Source organism: Pezoporus occidentalis, unplaced genomic scaffold (genome assembly GCF_034315485.1).
Source record: "Pezoporus occidentalis ecotype Australia unplaced genomic scaffold, CSIRO_AGI_Poc_V1 ctg237, whole genome shotgun sequence".
NCBI classification, from domain to species: Eukaryota; Metazoa; Chordata; class Aves; order Psittaciformes; family Psittacidae; genus Pezoporus; species Pezoporus occidentalis.
In genome coordinates this window covers 702382-727091 of record NW_026914255.1, presented here as the reverse complement: position 1 = coordinate 727091, position 24710 = coordinate 702382, and the positions used below count along the sequence as shown (strand labels likewise).

The 24710-nt window shown below is 39.2% G+C and overlaps 1 protein-coding gene across 2 annotated transcripts; it reads left to right on the top strand.

Annotated features, from left to right (window-relative positions):
* Positions 1–1144: 1144 nt before the first annotated feature.
* On the top strand, positions 1145–24414 carry NUP35 (nucleoporin 35). 2 transcript variants are annotated; one of them, XR_009965479.1, is made up of 11 exons: positions 1145–1301; positions 1947–2117; positions 4157–4284; positions 5877–5937; positions 6497–6638; positions 7008–7077; positions 7168–7296; positions 8772–8939; positions 9296–9435; positions 17960–18075; positions 24288–24414. XR_009965479.1 is itself a non-coding variant. In XM_062621988.1 (9 exons), the coding sequence occupies exons 1-9, from the start codon at positions 1283–1285 to the stop codon at positions 9371–9373; spliced, it is 966 nt and encodes a 321-aa protein (XP_062477972.1). In that variant the 5' UTR covers positions 1145–1282; the 3' UTR covers positions 9374–9935. The 2 variants fall into 2 exon arrangements, 1 of the variants encoding a protein (XP_062477972.1); XM_062621988.1 differs by lacking the exons at positions 17960–18075; positions 24288–24414 and having other exon boundaries at positions 9296–9935.
* The last annotated feature ends 296 nt before the right edge of the window (positions 24415–24710 follow it).

Genomic DNA, 24710 nt, shown 5'->3' with positions numbered 1-24710 from the left:
TCCTCTTGGCATCTGCACATTGCTTTGCGGTGATTGTGGGCAGGGGTCTTGAGGATGAAGTAAGCAGTCTTCCTCTTGTGAGTAGGGGGTCTTCAGGATGAAGTAAGCAGTCTTCCTCACAGTATACTTTTCACCTTTTAGCTTAACTTAGGTTGTAGAAAGAAAACGTTTATGTTGTAAGTCTGTGGAATGTAGTGTAGTTAATTGCTTCACACCATCCTTCTAAAGTACCTTTAGCTTTAAAGAACAATGTTTGTGTTATTAAGTCCATATCCTGTGAGATAACAGGATTTAGTGGCCCCACTAAATGAGTTATTTCACACCATCCTTCTACTTATCAGTTAGAGGCAGAGCCTCCCAAACATCTGCTAGCTTGGGAGACTCCTTGTCTGCCCATCCTGCAATAAATTTTGCAGGAAGAGCACACAGTTCTAAATCTTTGCTAGTTATCAGAATAATTACAGATATAGCTGGTTGTGTGATTACTGGGGGGTCCAACTGTGCCAAAGGTGAAAAGTACACTGTGAAGAAGACTGCTTACTTCATCCTCAAGACGCCTACTCACAAGAGGAAGACTCTTTACTTCATCCTCAAGACCCCTGCCCACAATCACCAGAGCAGTGCGCAGACGCCAAGGAGACTTAGGATAATAAATTCCGGGAGTTAGTTATAATAGTCCCCGCGTACATGAGGGAATTATGAATATGTATGTAACTAATAGTGGAAGTATATAAACCTGTAACAAATGCTAATCACTTGCACCTCTGGCTACAGTCATGCGCCCAGCGCTGTTGCTTTGTTGACTTTGTCCCTCAATAAAACCTTGTTATCTTGTTTAGAGGAGTAAGTTCGTATTTCACACTTAGAACTGATGACATTTTGTGCTTTTGTGCCTCCTTGGCTCTGTGCATGGTTCTGTGCTGTCAACCATGGATGTGGCTGACGGTCCTTCCCCTGACACGTAAGCTTTCCCGCCTCGCCTCAGCGGCAGGTTTGTGAGTTCTCAGCCCGTAGGAATAACCAAAGAGAAGCGCTTGTAACGACTGCTACGACTGTGTTCAGCTGTGTAACTACCACCGCATGGCCCACCCCCGCCCGCCAGCCGCCTGCCTGCCTGCCTGCAAAAAAGTAAAACCTTTCCCGCCCGCGGCGCCGCTCATAAGATGGCGGGGGGGCGGGTCGGAAGTGCCGGCGGGCGGAAGTTCCGTCGCGTTTGAAATCGCCTGGCGGAGCAGGTGCTACTCTTTTCTCATCGCTTGGGTGTACGGTGGTTTCCTTCACCATGGAGCTGCCGCCGGCAGGTGAGTGGGGCCGCCCCTCCGTTCCCCCTTCCCGCCGCCGTGCCATGCTTTCGGCTGTTGGGCGGCGCAAGGCGCCTCAGGTGGCCGTTGCCTGTCTCTTCCTGTTAGGGTGCCTGTGCCCCTGCGGCCTGATGAGGTGGTGAGGGCCAGACGCTGCTGGGCTGACGTGGGTCATGGGGGATGGGACCAGGGTGCTCTTCTTCCTCGAAGGGAACGCGAAAAGGGGGCGTGAGGCTTAACCATGCAGCCGGGGCCGGGTGGCGGCAGGGCTGCCGGGAAGCCGCGGTGCCGTGTCGGAGCACGTTTTGCCGGGCGGGGACGGAGCAGGACCCGGCCGTGCCCTCATTGCTTTTACATTGGAAGCACTCCTGAAGCAACGCCAAACCCGCAATTTTTCTCAGCCCAGAAATCCAGCCGTAACCAAAGCATATTTTAAGAACAAAGCTCTCGCCGTATCAGTTCTTGTAGTTGGAAACAGCGTGGGGTTGTTATAAACTTTGCTCGCTTGGAAAATAAATGTTTAGAACTTAGACATTTACTGCGTATTGTTTTATATTTCTTTAATAAAACCATTGTTGAAGCAGTGGAAAAGGCTAAGTGACTTGGCGCCATCCATGCTTCTCATCTTTGCTTTCATTAACACAGGAGCTGAGCCGATGACTCTCGGCTCCCCGACATCTCCAAAACCTGGAACTAGTGCTCAGTTTCTTCCTGGATTCCTGATGGGTGATTTACCTGCGCCAGTGACTCCGCAGCCACGTGCTTTAGCCGGCCCTTCAGCCGGGATGATGGAAATGAGGTCTCCACTACTCACAGGTCGGAATTCGCTGATTCCTGAGAAATTGTCCTGAAAGTAAAATTTGATTTGTTTTATTGCTATATGTGACTGTTGCAGACTTGAATTATTGTAAGTTTATAACTTGCTGTAAATGATCTCGTTAAAAAAGTGGTAAACTCAAGTGTATTCACTGCATTTTGGCTAAATTTTTCAAAGTAGGCTTAAGTTTAATAACTTTTTTTAAACGTGGGATTTTGGGTATCAAGAAAGGTTGTTTTTACAGGCAATATGCACCTCGTCTAGTATGAAATCAGTTTATACAGCTCTTGACAAGTTGATTGTACATACAACCATTAGTGTTTTCTCGTGGTTTAAAAGGGAGATGTCTGCTGGCAAGCTAAATGCAGCTTGCGCCAGCTGCAGATTTATTTGCAGTGTATTCTAACAAGTCACCAAGACTGTCAGACTTCTAAAAACCAGATAGAGAAAAAATAAAACTATTAACTAATTACTATCTCGTGGTTGTATTTGCAGTCTTGATGTCTGCGATAATTGGGATGGAGTAGTGACATTTCCTAGCTGTAGCTGCTTATCTCTTTCAAACCACCCAACTGATACAACTAGAAAAAGTTCTTACCCATGTTTCTGAATTGTGGAATTACATGTCTTTTTTTTCTTCTCTGAGAAGTATGAGTGAGTAGGTGTCCTGGGTTGAGCTGGGCTTAAACCATGACAGTAGGTAATAGCTTCATTGATTTATTTCACGTGATGGGTGATCTTGGCTTTTGTATTGAATCAGTTGATATAATGTATATATCTTGTGGTTTTAGTGTGCTAGTCATTTTGAAGGAGAATTTGAAAATTAAAGTACTGCAAGATAATTTAGATATTATTTTCATTCAATTTCAAGCAGAATTGGACTTGCTGATCTTTCTGCATCCCTTTCAGCCTGAATTATTCTATGATTGATGGTGTGTTGGTTTCCTCCTTCTTGTTCTTGTTAATTTCCCCTGTTGTCCCCTATTGTTTGCTCCACTCCACTTCCTCCTCCCCCCCAAGCCTCTAAAGTAAATATTTATGAAATTAAAAATAGTTATGTGAATTTCACCTGTTTTTGAAAGGCTTCATTACAGCCTTAGAGTATCAGTTCTAGAAAAGGGAGAACCAGTACAATACTAGCACAGGTCTCCCAAAATGAGTGATTAAGTATGTCCCTTAAACTGGAAGCCTTGAGTGTGTGCTTTCTGATATGCTGTAACAGTTTCTGGATATGTTAAAACATCCAAGGGGAGTCTTGAAGCTCAGAATTTAGATTTGAGAAGTGCTGTGGAAAAGTTTTAATTTCAAATGCTTTGCAAGTGAAAACTGTTAAGCCAGACTACTTCCCCTCCCTCCCCCCTTCGTTTTTTCCTGGGGGAACCCACACAAGGAGTTCAGAGGTGTGTCAGTTTAATTCCCTGTTATATTGGAAGTCCCAAAGTTTGTGAAATGGGAGACCTGGTTTAACTTCATCCTGTCACTGCTCTTAAGATCCTGTGTTTTTATTTACCATGAAATCACATGGGAAGGAGAGGAATTTGGACAGTTGGAATGTGACAGCATGTGCAATGTCTGTGTGCATTTTGATATGGTTCTTCAGCATGTGGAAGGTCTGAAAAACCTTGCTTTTCCTTGCTTTTGCATCTCTGCTCCAGAGAACTTAGTCTCTGAAGCAATTAAAATGGATTACTAACCTGCCTTGAAACAGGAAGATGTAGCTATGCTCAGAGCTTCGTAAAAATAACAAGTGCATGTAAGTAATCACAAGCGCATTTACTACTGCTGTAAATGTACTGGGTTACTAAGAGGTATAAAAATTTTAGACGATACTGAGTAAGGAGGCAGTTTGACACAAACATGATGTTCTGATGTAGAACATTCAAACCTGAACAATTTGGTATGCCAGATAGTTTTGCAAAGCCCCAGTGAAACAACTAACAGCTTTCAGCTGAATTTACTTTTGAAGTTTCAAAGCAAGTAGCAGTGTAGTAAAATTACAAGTTTTCTCATGCTCCTAATTTGTTTCTTTTGACTGCAGGAGGATCTCCCCCACACCCAGTGGTACCTACGCATAAAGATAAAAGTGGTGCTCCACCAGTTAGAAGTATATATGATGAATTATCTAGTCCTGGACTTGGATCAACACCTCTGACCTCAAGAAGAACAGTAAGTGGGTTGGGTATTGGCCTATTCTTAGCAGAAGATGTGACATACCTTAATGCTTCAGAGAATTCTTTAACTCAGTTGTATAAGCTGCTGTAGCAAAATGACTGGTGAGTCTTCAGATCATGAAATTGCTTAGTCTGGGTGTTTGGTGTACCTGTTCTGTGCAGTCTGAATGAGAACTGCAGTTGTGAAGCTCTCTCCTGTTATTACTGATTTTTGATAGTATAGAGAATCAAAAATGCAAATCATGCCTCTGCTGTGTTTTCTACATAGCAAGTACAGACTTGTTGCAGCTTTTTGCATTATTATAAATTTATTGGGCTGCTAATTGCCAGAAGGATCCAAATATGTGTTATCTTTTTGTTTACTGGGCAATAGAGGCATTTACTGAAATAGAAGGAATTTTGTGCTGAGTAAAATATCTAATAAAAGTTTGGGTAGAGAGGTGGGGTTGATTTTGAAATTGTAACAGTAAAATTTCCAAAAGGTCAGTCTAATAATAAGCTTCTCTACTTACTTCAGCCAAGCAGTCAACCAACTGTTAGTAGGTTCTTTTTCAGTGAACATGATTCTTCTGATGCAAGGAGGAGGCCTTTCACTGAATGAGCAGTCTTTTTATTGAATGTTGCCTTCTGAAAAGTTTATTCTGAAAGTTCAAGTCCTCTGTGAAGGACAGGATCCACTACTGTCTTAAAGGACTGGATACTTGAAAAGGAAAAAAAGAGCAGCTATCGGAATGCCTGTTGCTATGTCTACAGGTGCTCCGGTTTGATCTTGTGTCTGGGAAATGCCATGATTCAGGCTAAAAGTACACAAAAAGTATTCTGAATATTGAAATCCTATCTTAAAAAGAAAATAACTTGTAGTAGCTAAAGCTGAAAGCATACTTTCCTTCAGTGCACTAAGTGGCTGAGAGGAAAAGTAAGTCCTAGTGATGAGGAATACAAGTAGAGGTTATGCTTCCAGGACTTCTAAGTCCTTTAGGCAATTGAAAATCAGATGCTGGTAACTGATGATACCGGCATGCTTTCCATCAGGATGCATGTGAATGTGTGAATTGCTGTATTACTGCACTAATAAGATGCCTATTTTGAAAAGGTTAAACGATATATCAAGTTTCTAGGTATTGATACCTAAAGCTACTTGGTTTCGTGAAGTATATGTGATTAGTGTTAGTTAATGGATTTTTCAGTTCCTGAAGCTTGCCCTAAGCCTAAACAAGCTTTCTTCTTGTATACCATAGCTCTTTCTTGTTAGGTGATAAATGTTAGAGACAGACCCTGAATCCTGTTGCTTGTGGTGTTTCCCTTCTGTAGTTTGGTTTACACTCCCATGCTGTCTCAGATAACTTGCATTTTAAGCCTGTTTAAGCTAGAATGTAAAAACGTTGTCAAGTGATTTTTCATCAATAACTTAATAATCTTGTACTAAATATACATGTAAATGGCTATTCTTACCCTTAAAAGTTACTCCTAACTTAAAGCAAAAAGTTAATTTTCTTGCCTGATGCTTAAGTTACCTGAAAATGATTTCTTCTGATCTGAGACGTGTACATGTAAGAATGATTTTTTACTTTATGTATTTTAATACAGGCTGGCTTTTCTCTAACACAGAGCCCATTGGTTGGAACTATGCCATCAACCCCTGGAACAGGTAGATGTCCTGTCACAATGTACCATCTACTGTTGTAATGCTTTCCTTCATACACAAAAAATATCACTGTTCTAATACATCAACTCCTTGCTAATTTTTGAAGGAGTTGCATATTTATTAGCTTTTCAAAAGGAATATGCATGTGACTGAATTTCAGTCATCTTATTCTAAATTTGTTTTTGAACTGAGCCTAGAGGTGGTTGTATTTGAGCGAAGCAGCTGAGATTGATGGGTTGTCTTCCATCTTCGTAAGATTTCCTGTCTTGTGCATGAAACTGTGGCTTCTTGCTAAACTTAATTCTGCTGGTTTATTCCTATTTGGCTTATGTATTAAGTTGCTAGTGTTCAGAGGTCAAGGAAAAGCTATGGTTCTGGTCATAAAACTGACTAGCATGCCTGCAAATGTGAAGTTTGGCCGACTTACTGTTTGTTTGCAGTTTATCTCCACCAAACTTGTATACAAGAAAAGTGCTTGATGCTAAATTTATTTCTTCACTATAGTCTCTTGAGCTTATCTGTCTTGCAAAAATAATTTGTTAATGCCATTTCAATTTAACAGCTTCAAGTGTGTTCAGTCCTGCAAGTATTGGGCAGCCTAGGAAGACTACTCTATCTCCTGCTCAGCTAGATCCTTTTTACACTCAGGGTGATTCCCTGACTTCAGAAGATCAACTTGATGACACATGGGTAACTGTATTTGGGTAAGTTGATTTTCAAAGTGTTAAAAAAAACATGGGTGAAGTCTTTATTACATATGGAAAGTACAGGGATGTTGCTGTTTGGCATTCTTGGGTTCTGCATGAAATACAGCTGTGGTTAAAGCCAGCGAATGCATATGTTTTAGTAAAGCACTCTAACTTATGCTATGCTAGCCTTTTCAAGTTGGAAAGGCACCATTCTACTGTTGAGGTATGTGAAGTAAAAATGCCTGAAAGATGATATTTCTCAAGTTACTGTTTCTAAAATGGCATTAACACTGGTCTTTTTTTGATTTCTAAAACCCTTCATAGGGTTACATTTTAGAACCAGAATTCTTAAACTATTCATTTTTAACTATTTTTGTCTTTCAGATTTCCTCAAGCATCAGCTTCATATATTCTTCTACAGTTTGCTCAGTATGGAAACATATTAAAGCATGTGGTATGTCTTAGTTTGGGACAGATTTCTGAAACCATTCTGGCTCATTCTTTAAAAAGCTAAATTTCAAAATTTTCACTTAATCTCATGCAGATGTCCAACACAGGAAACTGGATGCATATTCGATACCAGTCTAAGCTTCAAGCCCGGAAAGCCTTAAGCAAAGATGGAAGAATTTTTGGTGAATCTATCATGATTGGGGTCAAGCCATGTATAGATAAAGTAAGTTAACATCTGCCTTCATTTAAAAATAAAGCACTCTCCTTTTGGACTTCCTCTTTGGTTTTTTTTTCCTGGCCTTTTTTAATTTTTGAACTAAAAAAATAAGTATTTCAGTTTTATACGGGTATACTCTGTTATACCTTACATGAGGTTTTTCTGAAGTAGTTGGCAAGGTTTCCTGCTGAGAAGAATCATTATTCTAAATCTCTGTGTTCCTTAGAAGTTACAGTGCTCATAATTACATTGTTATAGAAGATACAAAGTGAAAATGTAACATAGGAGACAATTGAGAGAGTTTTCCAGACTGTAATTTATATCATTTAGGGGCTGGAATAGGTACGTGATGGCAGATTGTTATTGCTCCTAACTGTCCCTCTGCTTTTATGTGACTATCTGATTCTGGCTTTTCAGTTTATCTTAGTACATCAGACTGAAAATTTGTTAGCAAGGCAGTCCTGATCCTATTCTCCCACCTGCCCCCACAAAAAAAAATGTCCTTTTTTGCAAGTAGTGGTTTGGGTAGACATGTCCGTGTGTCAGTCTAATTTTATCATGAGCTATTAGTTTCCAGGCATTGGCAATGCCCTGACCTTTAATTCTTGCAAGCACTTTATATTGGGTAATGTACATGAGCTTAAGCAAGTGACAGTCACTTACAGTTCTCAGATTATATGGTGTCCTGTCCTATATTTTGGATAGCTGTCTCCTGCCAGATGTGCTTCTGAATTTCTGCTGTCTTTAGGCTGAATGCTGTGCTCCCCTGAGTCAAAATGTAGTGAATTGAGTCTCCACAGGCTGGTTGTCATTTCTCACCTTGTTTTCTCTGGGTTCTTGTGGAACTTTCAGTTTCCATCAAGTTGCTTGCTGCTTCTCGCATTCTACATGCATTCCTTTCTAAACATAACTTTACAAAATGAAGCATTTTGACTCCTTTTCTAGCATTTGATAAGGGGACTGGGTGACAGTCGTTGGCAAGTTGAGCCTGAACAAAAACCTGTAAGTTGGTAAAGGCTTGGAGACTGTCCTGTGTGCATCAGATGAAATATTTTGGAAGGATTTAGAAAGAGGATGTTACATTACTTAAACTGGGCCTGGAAAATGTTACTACTTGAAGTTTGTTGCAAGTCTTGCAATTTATTTTCTCTAGACTCTTTCAAACTTGGCTGACATTTAGTACAGGCGGTGAACAGATTGTGGACTTTCACTACTTTGAAATGGCATAATCCAATATATAAATGATTGCAGCAAGGAAGATGCTTAGTGGTGGTGTATACTTGTGTGCTCTGTACTCACAGGCAATTTACCTGTGGTTTTTGCTTGGTTTGAGATGTGAACATATTCTATCAAACAATTCGACAGAACAGATAATTCTAGATAATGAAGGTGAAATAGTGTGTGTGTGTGGGGGGGGGTTGAGTTGTGTTGGTTTATTTTTTTTAGTATTTGTTTATATTGAGTTATCTCTCTCTTTTAAGAGTGTGATGGAAAACTTGGAAAGAAGCTTTATATCCTCAACATCTTCAGTTTTCACTTCACCTACAAAATCTGTTGGCACACCAGTACAACTTGCAAATAATACTACAAGGATTTCTACAATGAGACCTCTTGCAACAGCATATAAAGCTTCCACTAGTGACTATCAGGTATTTTAAGGGAAATGGAAAAGTGTTTTTGTTCTGTCTCCTCTAAAGTTGTATGAGGCTGTACACACATGACCTTAGCATTCTCCTGTCATTTCCTTAAAGGTGTGGTTCAAGTACAAACTCAGTCTGTTTAGTCTCTAAAATAATAAAACTATACATTAATGACTTGTCACTCTTCCAGTGTTTAAGTCCTGGTTTTGAAAATCTTTTGGACATACTTTGTCAAAATATAGAAGCACTTAGGAAAAGAGAAAAAACAACCTGGGTAGTATAAAAAGAATTAACTATATGTTGACTGATTTTTCCCTCCCCCCCCCTTCTCTCTTCCTTCCCCCCGCCCCCCCCCTGTCTTCTAGGTGATTTCTGACAGACAAACTCCTAGGAAAGATGAAAGTATTGTGTCTAAAGCAATGGAATATGTGTTCGGCTGGTAACATACAAGAGGAAGTAACACACTAAGTTGGTCAGGGTTTCAAATATGCTACTGGCATCCATGGTTAGTTGTATAACTGTTGGTGGCAGTATTTTAACTTGCATCTCACCTGATATGCCTTCAGTTGATTTGGCAGACATGTAGCTTGCACTTTAAATGATGGCAATTTACACATGGTTTTAAACACCAAGTAAGTGTAAATATAAGTGCTTTTTTCCCATCTGTGCTCTGATTGCATGGTTTTAGAAACAAATGTCAGCACTGACTTTTCCTCTGATTACTTTCTGTAAATAACTTCCCAGGAAGCTGGAAATGTTAAAGTGGCAGCTCTGTTTACTGACACCTGTAATTTTGTTGGGGTTTTCTTTCTGGAAAGACAATGGGCTACTTACAGGATGAACACTGTGCACAGCTGGCTCCCAGGGACAGGGACTGTTCTTAGTACCTGTGGTTTAAATGTTTTTATTTGGATTCATTGCTGGTTTATAATTATCTCTGGCATAATGTTCTAAATGTCATAGCAACCTTTTCACTGTTTTATTAATAAAGCTAAATAAAGTTAAGTTTTTCTTAGGCTGTTTTTTAAATTGGTATGAATTCTATTAGGAAAACTATTCACCATACTCTTAAGTATGAAATTGCCTAATGTTAGTGTTATCAGCAGAGCAGATGCTGCTGATTTTTCCTGAAGTAATATCAAGGGGTGTTAAAACTAGCTAATACTTAAATGTCACCTTCGTGTGTATTTTATAGCAGTGTGTACTTAGAATGCTGCAGCTTGTTACCTGTTAAGACAGAAAACATTAACATATTGAAATAGGTGAATAGAAAGATTCAATATGTCAATGACAAGAGCTACTTTCATTTGAAGACTTCTAAGAATTTTTTTCCAAGGTCTTGTCTGAAGCTTATACCCTTTGAGATAAAGGTTTCTTTGTGATCTGGTAAGAGAGCAATTTTTTTCTCCAATACTTTGGAAACTACATGCAACTATTACTTTTTTTGTGACTATGTTAGTGTGGGTCAACATTGGCATTTTAGTTGGGGTCAGTGGCGTGTTGGTCAGGTGGTTTCAGTAGTATTCATATCCATGCTTTGCTTCACACTGCAATGTTCTCTCAAGGTTCTTCAACTGCACTACTGTGAAAGTGAGAGATTAGTCCAGGAACGTACCTGATGTCCTCACATGCTAATGAACGTCCAGTTTTCAGAATTAAGCAACAGATGGTCCTGAGAAAAATCCCTGAAGCACTTAGAGGTCAGGTTTCTGCATCAGGGCAGTTGGCTAATTAAGCCAAGTATGCTTTAGAAGCAATCTATGTACAGGCAGATTCAGAGACTTGAGATGTGTTTTACTGTATTTGCTGACCAATGCTATTGAAATATTTCTTGCTACTCATCCATTTGCTTTTGATCAAAGGGAACTGCCCAGGCCTAATTAATATCTGAATGTCTTTTCTCAGAATACATTTGGCTTTTTTTTGGTGAAAAATATTTCTCATGCAGAAGGCTTCAGAAAGAAAATAGGTAGTTCAGCTATATTTTTTTTTTTTGGTTAGTTGCTTCGCAAAATACATTTCTGGTGTGCTTCAGACTTGTAATGATGTGTGTTGGATTTAATTCAGTGATGAAGACTGATTGAAGTTGGATCGTGCAAGTCTGAAGCTAACTGCATAAGGAAGGAGTTGGAGCCAAGTCAGTAGTTTGGCGGACATGTTTTACCAGTAAGTACCACAACTGTGCTAAGTTGTGGGATTTTTCCAATGTTTACTTTGGTTCTTGTTTCTTTTAGCTTTAGGAATGATTTTACTAATAGGTCATTGCAGCTTCCTGTAGAGTAGAAACACTCGAGAGTAATGAATATTTATTTTGCTCTGGAGGTATTAGGAGAAGAAAGTTTAGAACAAATACTCCTGGGCAGTATCATTAAGCAGTTATCTTCATACGGCTTCTGCTGGTAAAGACTGCTGGTACGACTTCATATCTTGTCTTAGTGCTGAGCACTAAACCCTGGTATTGATAGTTTGAGTTTACAAAGTGTGAGAATATTACAGTCCCACACTGCACAAGCCACTGCCCAGCTTTGTTGTAATGTATTCCTGTGATTTTATAACAACCTGTTATTATATGAACGTACAGGGGCCATGTGTGAAAGGACAGAGGATATGGAGAAGCGCATGTGTGAAGAATCTCTGAAACACTTGAAAGATGTTCAGCTAAACCTTTTCAAGGTTTCTGCTGTTGTTAGCATTGCATTTAAAAATCCAGTCCTTCCTAATGGTTAACTATGTACATGTTGCTTTTCAGTAAGGAAGGATTCCCCTCTAGCTGTAGCTAGATGTGATCTACATTAAAACCAAAGTTAAGGACTTCAGCTAGTGAAGTAATGAACTCGTGAAACTGTTGTGGTTTCAGTTGTATGGGGTTTCTTGTAAGACTGTGGACAATATTTTTCATGGGATTATAGCTTTAGTTTAAAATAAAACACATAAATACTTTTTTTGCTGTTGTCTTAATCACAAGCATTTTACTCAGGGATCTAATTCACTTGGTATGCACAGTTTTAAATTCTATAAGGATTTGTTTTATTGTTTCAGTGGTAATTTCACTACAATTTTAATAGGGTTTGTTTTTTTCTCTGAGACTTTTTAACTTGGAGATGGTGAATATTTTTGTCCTCATTTTTCCCTCCCACCTATCCTCAATTTAGCTTTCTAGTAATTTTCAAAATTATATTTATTTGGGTAATTCATGTACACTGACATAAGGCAAAGATCAAATGTTAGTGTGTCATGTGTGCTTCTCATTGCAAGTTGTAGGTAACTACTTCCACCGTGTGGCAGTTCTTCAGATTTTTAATGGGAGGTTTAACTGATAAGGAATGGAATATAGTAACTTAATTGTGCTTTGGGAAGTTCATGAACAGTGAGAAAAAAGCAGTGCTCAGATGACTCCTAGTTGAAGTGTTCTTGTAATAAAAGAAAAGATGGAGATGAGTTTACTAAATATATGAATTGGGAGTAATGCAGAATTCTTAATATTCCTTCAGTTATAGTTCTTGTTTAAAGTATCATCTTGAGATGGAGAAATCGATCAAGTGATATTTTAGCAGATAATACCACAATATCCATTTTGGATGAACTTGATTGCCTTTTCTGATTGTCTGAGTACATGTGTAAAAAAACAAGACTTGCATCAATTTTCTTTAATTTAATAAAAGTAGGTGACTAGACCACTGAGTCTGCAAAAATGTACTGCTTAAAGCTGTTAGGTTGTTGAGTGAGAGAAAACAAACTTGCTTACACACAACTTGAAATCAGGAGTTGGTTTACTGAAATCCAGACTGCAGGTGAGAAGGCTCTAGAATAAACATTCTATGTTTCTGCTAACATCAGTCCTCCAGCAGCTTTATGGCTATGTGTTAAGGCCTTTTTTTGTTTGGACAAGAATAAAAGGTGTTCTGTTAGTGTGTCTCCTGGCAAGTATCAAAGTGCAAGCAGTAATGACTGTCAAACTTCTGTTAGAGTTTATAAATTAGAGTTCAGTTGAAGTTACCTTGAAAAATAAATGTGTAATTAATAACTTTGTAAAATGTTTTTGGCCTTCTAATAAGGAATCATTTGACTCAAGTCTTTTTGTGTAATGTGTATAAGCTGTGCTATCAACAGAGTAATATTTTTCAATTTTCTGCAAGTAAAACTTGTATTAAAATTAAGAGTGTCTGAGAAGCTGTGAATTCTCATGTCCTGTATAGTGGATATCTTTATTCTTCAAGGTTTTCAGTTCTTTAGGTGAACTTTCATTGTAAAGAGTTTATTTCTGATATAAGCAGATGCAGTTAAAGTGACCTGAGAGCTCTGGTTTCTCTAACGAAGTGCTGATTTTTGTTCATTAGAGTTCTTTTGTATGTTTAGTTGGAGAATCTTCTGATTAGAAACAGCATGAAAGTAAGGAATTGCTCTGAACAGTCATTGTTTTATTTTGCTCAATTGTTTATCGCATCAGATTTTGGTGTAGTTTACTGCAGAAATCAGTTTATGAGCGTCTGTCATTGTAGGGATGAACTGAATCTTCAGTATGAAAACCTCTGTTTTTTTCAATGAAAACCAGAGGTTTTCAATTATTTTTTTACTTTGTTTTGTATGTCAAATTATGTAGTCAGCGTCTTGTTCCACTGCCTTTGGAGCCCTGCGTATCCTGTGAGAATCCAGTCCCTTGAAGCAGAATTAAGTTCCAAAAAGTACTCTTTAACTTTTCAAGGATATTTCAGCCTCCTGGTGTTAAGAAGATAACCTTGAATACATGAAGGAGGGATAACCTGACAAATTAATATCTCTCGAGATCTTGGAAATGGTAGTTCTGTAGTGTGGTCTATCCATTAGTTATTAACAGACTATTTAATAGAATCATGGAATGGCTTGTATGGGACCTTAAAGCTCATCTAGTTCCAACCCCCTGCAATGGGCGGAGATACCTCCCACTAGAGCAAGCCTGAAGATAGTCCAAACTGATTATCAGAGAGAGTAACTGAAAATTTCAGTTGTAACCCAAGGCTTTTTTGGTTTGGTGGGTTTGTTTTTTGGGTTTGTGGGGGGGTGTGGGGTGTGTTTGTTTGTTTGTTTTTTTTTTTGTTTTGTGTTTGTTTTTTTTTGTTTTTTTTTGTTTTTTTTTAGTTTTTAACCCAGATTTTGAGTGCCAGCATGCTTGCTTAACTGGCAGTTGTTTTTTTGCCAAAACTCCTTTGTTCTCCTGGCAACTAAATATATAGCTGGTTTGAAAGAATCATGGTTGCAGCAGTGGCTGTCATGACAAAGGACTATAAAATTCAGCTAGTGTCTGTTTCCAGTCTCCTGCTTGGCAGTCCAGACTGCAACAGAAGTCAGATCTTGCTTCCATAAAGTCATAAAACTTTACTTGCACAAAATGCTTTCTCAGCTGGCAAGTACTCTGACTTACTGGGCTTTCTCACTGAGTGCTCTTAGCTCTCCTTTTAAATGTGTTTACTGTGTAGGATTGCATTGGTGGATAAGATCATGCTTCTGACTTCAGTGAAATAGACCGAAGGCCTGCGGTATTTTCCAAACATGCCATATGATAGCATGTGGTATCATATTTCAATAGATTAAATTATCATAGGATACTATAATGGGCTATTGATTTTTAGGTGCCACAGTTTCTCATTCTTTGTAATAGAATTGTGATTGTGAACATATGAGAATGTTCATTTGCTGATTGAAGGTCATAAAGTAAGATTTGTGTAGAGGTCAACCTTATACATGAGCTGGAAAACAGACTAGTATTGCATTATCTTTTCCAGATGACTGCGTTAACCACGGAACTTGCATAGTATAGGTTTTGTTCTTGATAATGATAAATTGAAGAGTGACATTGTTATTCCTCTGCACTCACTTATGCTTGCCAGCTTTCCAGTTTCTAGCAAATGTGGGGAATCTTTAGAATGAAAACTTTGTAACAGCTTTAACTCCGGGTACATTGTAGGAGTGGGGCAGGGTGAATGTACATCTTGATTATAAAGGCTTAAAGCATCTTTCTAACAACTGATTTGATGTTGTTCACAGACACTTGCATAATTGTTTAAAATGCACTTTTCATTATTTTGTTAGAGACAGCTATCCTAGTAGACATACAATGATTAACTGGAAAATTACTATTTTAATGGAGTAGGCAATGGTAATGGTTGTATTTTCACCTTTATCCATTTAGTCATCCCTGAGCATTTTACTAGTTGAGTTCTGAAATGTGTTTCAGTTTTGTTTTGTGCTTTTTCCAAGCTGTATGTAGAGTTGCCACTGGAAAAGGTCCTGAAAGGTATAAAATCATAGAATACCTCACTGGAAGGGACTTGTAAGGATCATAGAGTCCCAGTCCTGGCACTACAAGAATGACATTAGTACGTGTTACAGCTTTTTACTAGTCACAGTCCAGTTAACGGCAGCTGGCATTCTGGGCCCCAGGAGATGAAAACAAGTTTATTTGGATGAATTAAAGCTGTAATAGCATATGAAAATCTGATGCAGGAGCAGCTGCATGGCTTCTTCGTTTCAAGAAGACTTTGTGGCATCTGACTCTATGGGCTTATAATGAACCTTGAGAAATGTTATTTGTGTATGCCCGATACTAGGGGTGTCATCTGAATTCGTAATGTGACAGACTAGGCCAAGCATAGTTATTCAAAAATGGGTAACAAAATTTGTAAGGCATGAAGAATTGTCTGAAAAAGTGATTGGGAAACTTTTCTACTGTACAAATGTTTTATCACCAAATACTGTAAAGTGCACTAGATATTGGAAGCTTATGCTCTGGTATGTTCCGCCATTGCAGATGCATTTGGGAAGTTTAAAACTGAATTTAAAACTGAATGTAACTTTGACATACAACTATAACAACAGTGCACTTACCTCTGAACCCTAACACATAACAACAAAACATAAACAAAAGCGAGGTTAAATAGATTTGTCCTTTGCTTTCAAACCTATCACAACATGAAAAGAGTAAGAAATGGTTTAGCAGCATTTTCTCAGAATTCTTCCTCTGACCTTATTTGGTACAATGAAAGTGCATGATAAAAATTGCCACCTTTGTTTCAGAAAAATCTGCCACCTCTGAACTCTATTAAGTGGGATGTGCATATGGTCACTGCTGTAAATGCTTGTAGTGAAAAAAATAGTGTTTTCTTCACCTAGCATGATTTTGATTGGCATTCTGTGCTAGGTCTTTATTTGATGGATGAATGATTTCTTTTTAATAGCTGGAAGCAGTTTTGTGAGTATCCTTCTCCGACCATCTGGAATTGCTGACATTTGAGTCCCCGTAGGATGGATTTGGAACCACTATACATACAGTTTGTGTGAACTCTTTGAGCTGGAAAAAAGTTCTGTGTAGGGATTTGATTCCACAGTTTCTGTGCTAGGTTCTGTTAGATTTTTCCATCTCCCTCAAAAATTCTGCATTGTGAATTGGAAGAGGCTGGTTCCACTGAAAGCTGTGCCAGCATTGTTGGAAAACTAAAAGAAAGGGGACTGGTACCTGTTGTTTAGACATAAACCCCACTGTTTCTCTCCTAAAGAGAAACAGATACTGAATCTCTACAAGTTTCCTTGCAGCAGTATTGCTGCATCAGTACTTCAGCCCTCTGAAATTTGAGCTACCAGTGTAAATAACATCTGGCAGTTGCTTTGTTGGCTTCAGGTCAAATATTGTTACTGAACATGAACGATGATCCCCGTAAGATGAGATTTTCCTTTCTATTTAAATGCGATATTGTTGAAAACTTGTACACTAATTTATGGATGTAATTTACATGATATTTTTTATAATGCATGAAGGGCAGAAAAAAACGAAGATGCAGTCTGATGGCAGGAATGAGTTATTGAAGATACAGTATTAAAAACCTGAGGAACACTACCACACAAGTCAGTCAATAGGAGTGGAAAACTTATTCTTGAAAATAAACCCAAACCCCAAAACTTATTGCAAGTCGTCTATAGAGACTTTGATTTTTGGGTAGGATTGATCATTGACCGGATCATTTCCTGTTAACTGCACTTGAAATTTCAGGTACAGAGTGTATTGCAATCATTCTCTGAAGCCCCCAAGAGCCTAAAAATAATTTTACTTCAACTATAAATCTAATTGTTCTTTTCTGAAGTCTTACTGTATTTTATATAATGTTTTCTCAAACTTTTGTCTCCTAAAGTTAGTGGGCATCTTAAAGTTGAAATCTCCAGCTGTGTAATGACAGGACTTAACTAGTTGGTGAATTTGACAGCATGTTAAAAGAGTTTTGGATGTATTTTATTATTTTAATAATAACTTCATAGAAACAAATGTACTAATGACATAAAAAGAAATTCAGGGTAAGTAGGGTGAACTTTTATGAAGTTCACAGGCTAATGGAAGAGGCCTCAAGTGTTCAGCACTACTTCTGAAGCTGTCTTAACATTTACATGAAATGCTTGGGGGGTGAGGGAGTTGGTTGGGCTTTTTGTGGTTGGTTGGTGTTCTGTTGCTTTGCTCCCCGTCCCCCCTTCCCAGCTTTAGCCCAGCACTGTTAGAGCTGGTATTACAGACTTTGTGTTCAGTAATACAAGGAGAATATGAACCTAGCCATTTTAAAAGGAAAATAAATTAATATGGGTTACTGCAGCAAATTCAAACAGCAACCTGATCAGGCATATGAGGTCAGAGTGCTTGCTTAGACAGGATCTAGTGTTTCACATATATTGGGATTAAATATGAACATATTTTCCTTCGGCTAGTTGCAAAATAAAAGAACATCTATTGTATGCTATTATTATGAATGGCTGATTATGATTCTATTGATCAGTTTTGTATCCTATTCATTATTTTTGTCTAACAGTTTCCTTCCCAATTTATTTCATGCTGAAATTTTAAAAGGAATATTTTTGCTTTCTGTGGAATGCAAATAAATGTTCTGCAGTGAAAAAATGTAGCGCGCTGTTGCATTGCCTTTTTCCCTTAGCGGTACTTCAATAGGCATATAAAGCCTTTTGTGTTGTGTCAGTGTTCAGAGTCACTGATCACAGCTGTTCTCATTATATCCCAGATCGACCTTGGCACAGTGGGAAAAGCCTTCATCAATATAAAGAGACACCAATACCTGACAATTCATATGATAAACCAGTGCATTCTTTTTATACATCTTAACTGCCAAGATTCCAGGTAGGCAAAAAGCCACGTGATCTTTACCGTGTGGGGAGAAAAATATTGGAATAGGAAATCATAAAAGATGATGGCCTCTGAGCTTTAGGTTACCACAGAAGTGTATGTTTCCAGAGTTTCACTATTATGTGATAAGCATCTTGCTCTTGCAGGAGAATCTTTGTCTAGAACCCAGGATTGTACTGATTTTTAAACTCCCATTCTTGTCATACTGCCTTTTGTAAGCACTATATATGCACTTTGGAAGGTAAATACTGCTCTGCACAACTGGAAATGTGTGATTGATGGAAATTGGGGTCTTCATTTTATACATATGGAAATAGATAAACTGGAAGATTAAATGACTGATTCCAGAGTTGTGTGGTAGATCTGGAGCAGCAGAACTTGTGGAGGACAGATAACATGTAAAAGAAAGAGTTCTTCACTTTCTACTAATATTGCTATGAAACTAGCAATTTTCTTTTTTGAGAGAACTCGGTGCTGGGTAGCTTCTGCTAGAAACCTGTGGTTAAGGCTGTCTTAGTGCATCTTGTCTTTGGCTGTATAAGCAAACAGATATGGAAGGGTCTGCTCTCCTCTCCCCCCAGGTTTTGTACTTGCTCTGTATCTGCAAAGAGCCAAGATTGTTGAGAGGAGTAGAAATAACGCTCTTGTGCTATGTTTTTACCTTGTCATCTTAAAATGCTATAGCACCTCTTACCAGGTCAAAATTGAGAGCTGTACACAAGTGTCACTGCAGTGCAGCTGTTTTTTGTGGAATAATAGCAATGAAGAGAATAGAAACATCAGAGGGGGTTTAGTGTGTCCCAAAGCAGTAGCAAATATTAGGTACATCAAGGTTAAATCCTACTCTCATGCAGAAACAATAGAAATCTCTCAATAAGACAGCAAAGAAATCTTGTGTTACACAAAGGAGGGGAAAAATACTCCCGTATCTGAAATATTAAGTGCATAATACAGCTTCTGTAAGTGAGGGGAAAGAAAGCTTACTTTTTCCCTCCTAACAGACTGTCAGATTAAGATTTAAATGCCCATGCTACCCCACAAAATTGATGCATATCCCAATATTTGCATAAAAGATTTAGTAATGGTCTGAAAACAGAAGTTTGGTAGGAATGTTTTGGTGGATTGAGGTTTCAGTGACAAATAGAGGTAATACATCAAAATTTCCATTCCTTTTTTCTCAGTTTTTAATAATCTATATAAATCACTGTATATATTTTCTTCCAAAGGATAAGGGGTGTAAGCTTAAAGTCATCATTTTGGCAGTAGGAAAGAACCTGTCTTCTGTATAGCCTCGAAGGCAAAGGATGCATGTGTATCAGGAGCTTTGCAGGCCTTGACCTCTGAAGCGGCCACATGGGTTTGAAAGTTGGTGGAGATGATTGCAAAAAATAATGAACTGGTGCTTTGAAACAGTGCAAGACACTTTCTCAGGTATTGATCCAAATATGTCTATAATTAGAATTGTAGAGTTAGGGACTGGTTTGGGTTGGAAAGGACCTTAAGATCATCCAGTTCCAGCACTCTGCCATGGGCAGACACCTTACACTAGAGCAGGTTTCTCCAAGTCCTATCCAAGCTGGCCGTGAACACTGCCAGGGATGGGGCAGCCACAGCTTCTCTGGGCACCCTGTGCCAGTGCCTCAGCACCCTCACAGGGAAGAACTTCCTTATATCTAACCTGAACTTCCCCTGTTTCAGTTTAGACCCATTACCTCAAAAGTAGTGGCTGCAGCAAAGATCTTTGATAGCCTTCATGTGGTCTCTACTGGCAACTTCGTTTTGAGCAAAGATCTCCAGAAAATTCCCAGGGTGAGAGAACTTTGTGCAGTGTAAAAAGGACACTAGGGCTTGAGTGACCATGCAGTTGGGGGTAATCTTACCAAATGAGTGCCTGTAGTTGCACGTTTTTCTACCTGGAATTTTCTGGACAGACATATTAATCTTGCTTCTATCCACTAGAAATATGAGGGAGGAAAGTGTCAATTTGTCTCTCATAGTGGCTTCAAAAATCTAATTCACTGTACTCTAAAATTGCTGTATTGACTTCAAGATTTAGGTCCTATTAATAGCGGTGATACTAGATTGAGTTTTGGACTACAGGACCTACCTATATCATTTAGGAGAGATAAAAAATTCAATCAAACTGAATTTCACATTATGTTTTGGAACAAGGAGGCGCAAAATCACAAAATGGAATATAGAAACCTTTAGAATTAGATTTAAGTAATGTTAAGTTTGATGGCTTTGTAACAGTAGCAATGGAAATTACTGAGGTGCATGACACATAGAGAAATAGAGTACAGCTAGAGAACATACTGAGAATTCTCACAAGATAAATTGTTATAGTTGACATAGTTTAAGAAAAACAGTCTAGAAGAACAGGACACAGGGATAAGGAGTATCTGGGAACCGCAGGTGTCCAGGATGGGCTACAGTTAAACTAACTGATAAATAGGAGGATAGGAGGATTATTATGTCTCTGGTGCTAACAAACCAATTAAACTGGTATAAGCATCTACTGCTTCAAAGGCTGCCAGAAGTGATGAAGATTGTTGGAAGAAGTAAACGACCCTCAGAGACCACCACCACAAATCTGTACGCATGTGGGGAACTTTCTGGAAAATTATGTAATCCATACATAGCCTCATGAATATGTATGTATGCCCAGGGACTATAAGAGGATGGCTTGTGTGGCAGTGGGGAGACACGTGTTAGGAGGAGCTATCCCCTGTGTCTCCCGGTGCCGCAATAAAGAATACCTGCTTGTCCGCTTGAAAACTTTGTTGGCAAGTTTGTTCCTGGAGTTTTCTCCGTATCGATTTGGCACCCCAGATGGGACCCTCTCTGCTCGGCTGCAGGACCCACTGAGGACAGGGCTCCCTAGGGCCCTTGGGAATTTTTCCCGGAGGGACCCCTTGACTCATTCGGATCGCTGTGTGAGCAGACAAGGACCATCTCATAAAAGGTATTCTTTTATATAGTTTGTAAGGTGCAGGGGACATCTCGGTTTGGTAAATTGGTTTGGTAAATTGGCTTGGTAAGTGTACGCATGTTTTGGAAGCCTTCCATAAATCGAGAGAGGAAATCTCGTAGGTAAAGGCATATACCTGGCTGCTAGCATCCGTTTGGTATACACCCACAAGAAGCAGGGGGCATCTTGTGGTTTGGGTCCTGCAAGATGCAGGGGGTGTCTTGTAGGAAAGGTTTTGGATTTTACTGGCATACACCCATAAGAAGCAGGGGTCTTCTTGTGGTTTGGGTCCTGCAAGATGCAGGGGGTGTCTTGTGGAAATGGTTTTGGATCTTGTTGGTATTCATTTTGTGGCTTGTTACATTAAGGATTTTGGTCTTGTGATTTTGATATCAGTGACAGACTGTTATAACTAAGCAGGGGGCATCTTGTGGTTTGGGTCCTACAAGACGCAGGGGGTGTCTTGTGGAAATGGTTTTGGGTCCAGTGTGCTATCAACAGCCCATAAGGGATTTGATTCGGTGATGCTGTCAGCGTGGGTCCCTGAATAGGTTAGTCGAATCACTCTCCGATACAGTGGGCTGTCCAGTACGTCCCACAGTGGGACTCAGACAGGCTGGTTGGGCACAAGGGTCTCGTCCTTCCTGGGACACTGACAGGCTGGTCAACTATAAAGGGTTCAAGGAAACCCCCCTATTAATGTTACAATATGGTCTGAGCCATAGGGGTTAGGATGTATTGCTTTTGATTCTACTGGTACTCGTCTTATTTTGTGGCTTTTTACAGTAATGATTTTGGTACTTGTGACAGGATGTTATAACTGTTATTAACTGTTCTTTGTTCTGTTGAATTTTAGTCTCTGTCTTTGTCTCAAGTGTTGTAACTGTGTGGAGTGTGTCTGTGGGATCCTGTTTGTATACGTGTGTGTGTGAATGTGAGATTGATAATGGAAAATCAGCAGAGTGAAGACATCTTGAAAAAGAGTCTTTTGGGTGCATTTTGGCACACTGGAAAGAACTTGGAGAGTCTCCTGGGGGCTCGGTAAATAAGAAAACATTGGTAAAATATTGTAACCGATGGTGGCCTTTGTATACTTTGGCAGATCAGGAAAAATGGCCTAAAAATGGAACTCTGAACTATAATACATTGTTACAATTAATGTTGTTTTGAGGGGGCAAGGAAAATGGCATGAAGTAATGTATGCAGATATGTTTTTCCCTTTAAGAAATCACGCGGAGTGACAGACTGAATGCAAAAGTAATAGAGCTCTGCCAGATCCCTTAATTTCGGCCTTGGAAAAGGACAGAGAAAAACTGAAAGTTAAGCTGAAGAGATGTTATTCAGCCTATGATATTGGGGAAAGATGTTTAAAGTTAAAAAAACAGTAATCAGGAAGATAGGTTGAAAATTACTGTATCACAGGTACCTCCGAGAGAAGCAGCCTCTGTATCCATCCTATTTGATATTGATGAGGAAGAGATTGCTGTTACTGGCAACAAGCAGCACATTCACATTCAGAGTTAAGAAGGGGTTAAACCAGAAATACTGTTGCAGAGGCAGGCATCTGCAGCCCCTGCAGAGCAGGGTGAGCAGCTGTGAAAAACAAAAAAAAAGGGAAAACCAAGGCGGGGAGCTCGGGCAGCTCCTGTGTTTGAACATGGAGGAGTGACGACGGGCAGAGTTTGGGGGAGTGGGCTCTTCTGTGGAAACGGATTGGTGTGCGTGCTATGGGGAGTTTGGACGTTAGAAGTGAGACTGCCCTGGGGCGGGGGGGGCGGGCAGTGCCATGGGGTGGCTCCGGTGACTGAATTGGAGCTAGACTGAGAGGGACCTGGGGAATCTACCCTAGCAGATCCACTAGTTAAATTAAAACTACAGACTAGAGGAAATAAAGTGGAATTTTAGGAATTTTAGTGGATACAGGAGCAACTTATTTGGTGTTAGGGAGAAAAGAATTTGTTACAGATGTGGGAGCTACTGGCCACCAAGAAAAAGCAGGGAAAAAAAAAAAAAAGGCATTCTTTCTGAAACCTTTAAAGTACAAACTGGGAAAACAAATAGGAATGCATAAATTTTTATGCAAGCCAAATTCTCTAAAATCTTCATTAGGGCGAGAAGCAACATTTAAAGAAGGCAAAATGGAATTTAGAGTTAAAAAAAAATCAATTAATTGCAGTTTTGAGTTTATCTTTAATTCAACAGAAAAGCAAAAAGGAGGACCTCCCTGAAATAGAAGAAATCCTTAATCAGGTATATGTGGGAGTACGGGCATCTGAAGTTCCAGGTAAGGCAAAAAATACTTTGCCTGTTAAAGTGGAAATAAAAGAGGGGGGCCTGCCCAATTAGAATAAAACAGTATCCCTTAAAATCAGAAGATCAAAGGGAATGAAAAAAAAATTGATAAATTTTAAAATATAGATTATTAATTGAATGTGAATTGGAATATAATACTCGTATCTGGACAGTAAAGAAATATAATGGGAAAAGTTGCAGATTGGTTTACGATCTCAGGGTAATCAACAAAATTGCAGAGGATATTTGTCCAGTATTAGCTAATTCGTATGATTTATTGACTAGATTGAATAATAATCAGAAATGGTTTGCTGTCCTGGATTTAAAGGACACTTTCTTTTGCTTACCATTGGCCAAAGAAAGCCAAAATTATTTGCTTTCGAATGAGAAAATCCTGACGCAGGAAGAAAAATTCAGTTAACTTGGACAGTATTACCACAGGGGTTTAAAAACAGTCCAGTGATTTTTGGAAATCAGTTAGCACGAGGATTAGAATTATGAAAGCCACCTGCTCAGACGAGGACCCTGTTACAATATGTGGATGACCTGTTAAATGCTACAGAAACAACGGAAGAATGTGTCCAGTGAATGGTGGGATTATTGAATTTCTGGGACCCAGTGGCTATAAGAGGACGGCTTATGTGGCAATGGGGAGACACACGTTAGGAGGAGCTATCCCCCATGTCTCCTGGCACCGCAATAAAGAATACCTGCTTGTTAGCTTGAAACTTTGTTGGCAGGTTTGTTCCTGGAGTTTTCTCCATATCAGTTTAAAAAGAACTGGAAGTAGAGTGAAAGTGATATTTAGGATATCAGCTGTTGAAAAAATGGATTTTTTTTTTTTTACCAAATTAAGCCAAGTAATTAAACTGTATGTGCATTTACCCCTTTACAGTGTGATAAATTTAGTGATGTAATTTTGATTTATATTGTCTTGCATCAGGTGGTGGTGGTGCAAGCTTTTGTTTTGCTTCTACATCACCATGAGGGCACACAGAACTTCATTACTCAACGGACTGAGTACTCTTACAGGATTGTTTCTTGGGCAAGGTATTAGTTAAAAAAAAAAGGGGGGGGGGGGAATGCAAATAAAAAACCCTAGAGAGCAGCAGATGGTTTACCTGATGGTGACCTGCAAATTCTGTGTCAAGCTGACTTATAAGAAAGGAACGGTCAGTTTGTTTTTGTGGTTTTATTTTATGATGATAGTCTGTCTTCTTATATTAGCAAAATCATAGAATCACAGAATAGTCAGGGTTAGAAAGGACCTTAAGATCATCAAGTTCCAACCCCCCTGTGTGGGCAGGGACACCTTGCACTAGACTGTGTCACCCCATTGACCACAACTCTTTGTGGCCATCCCACC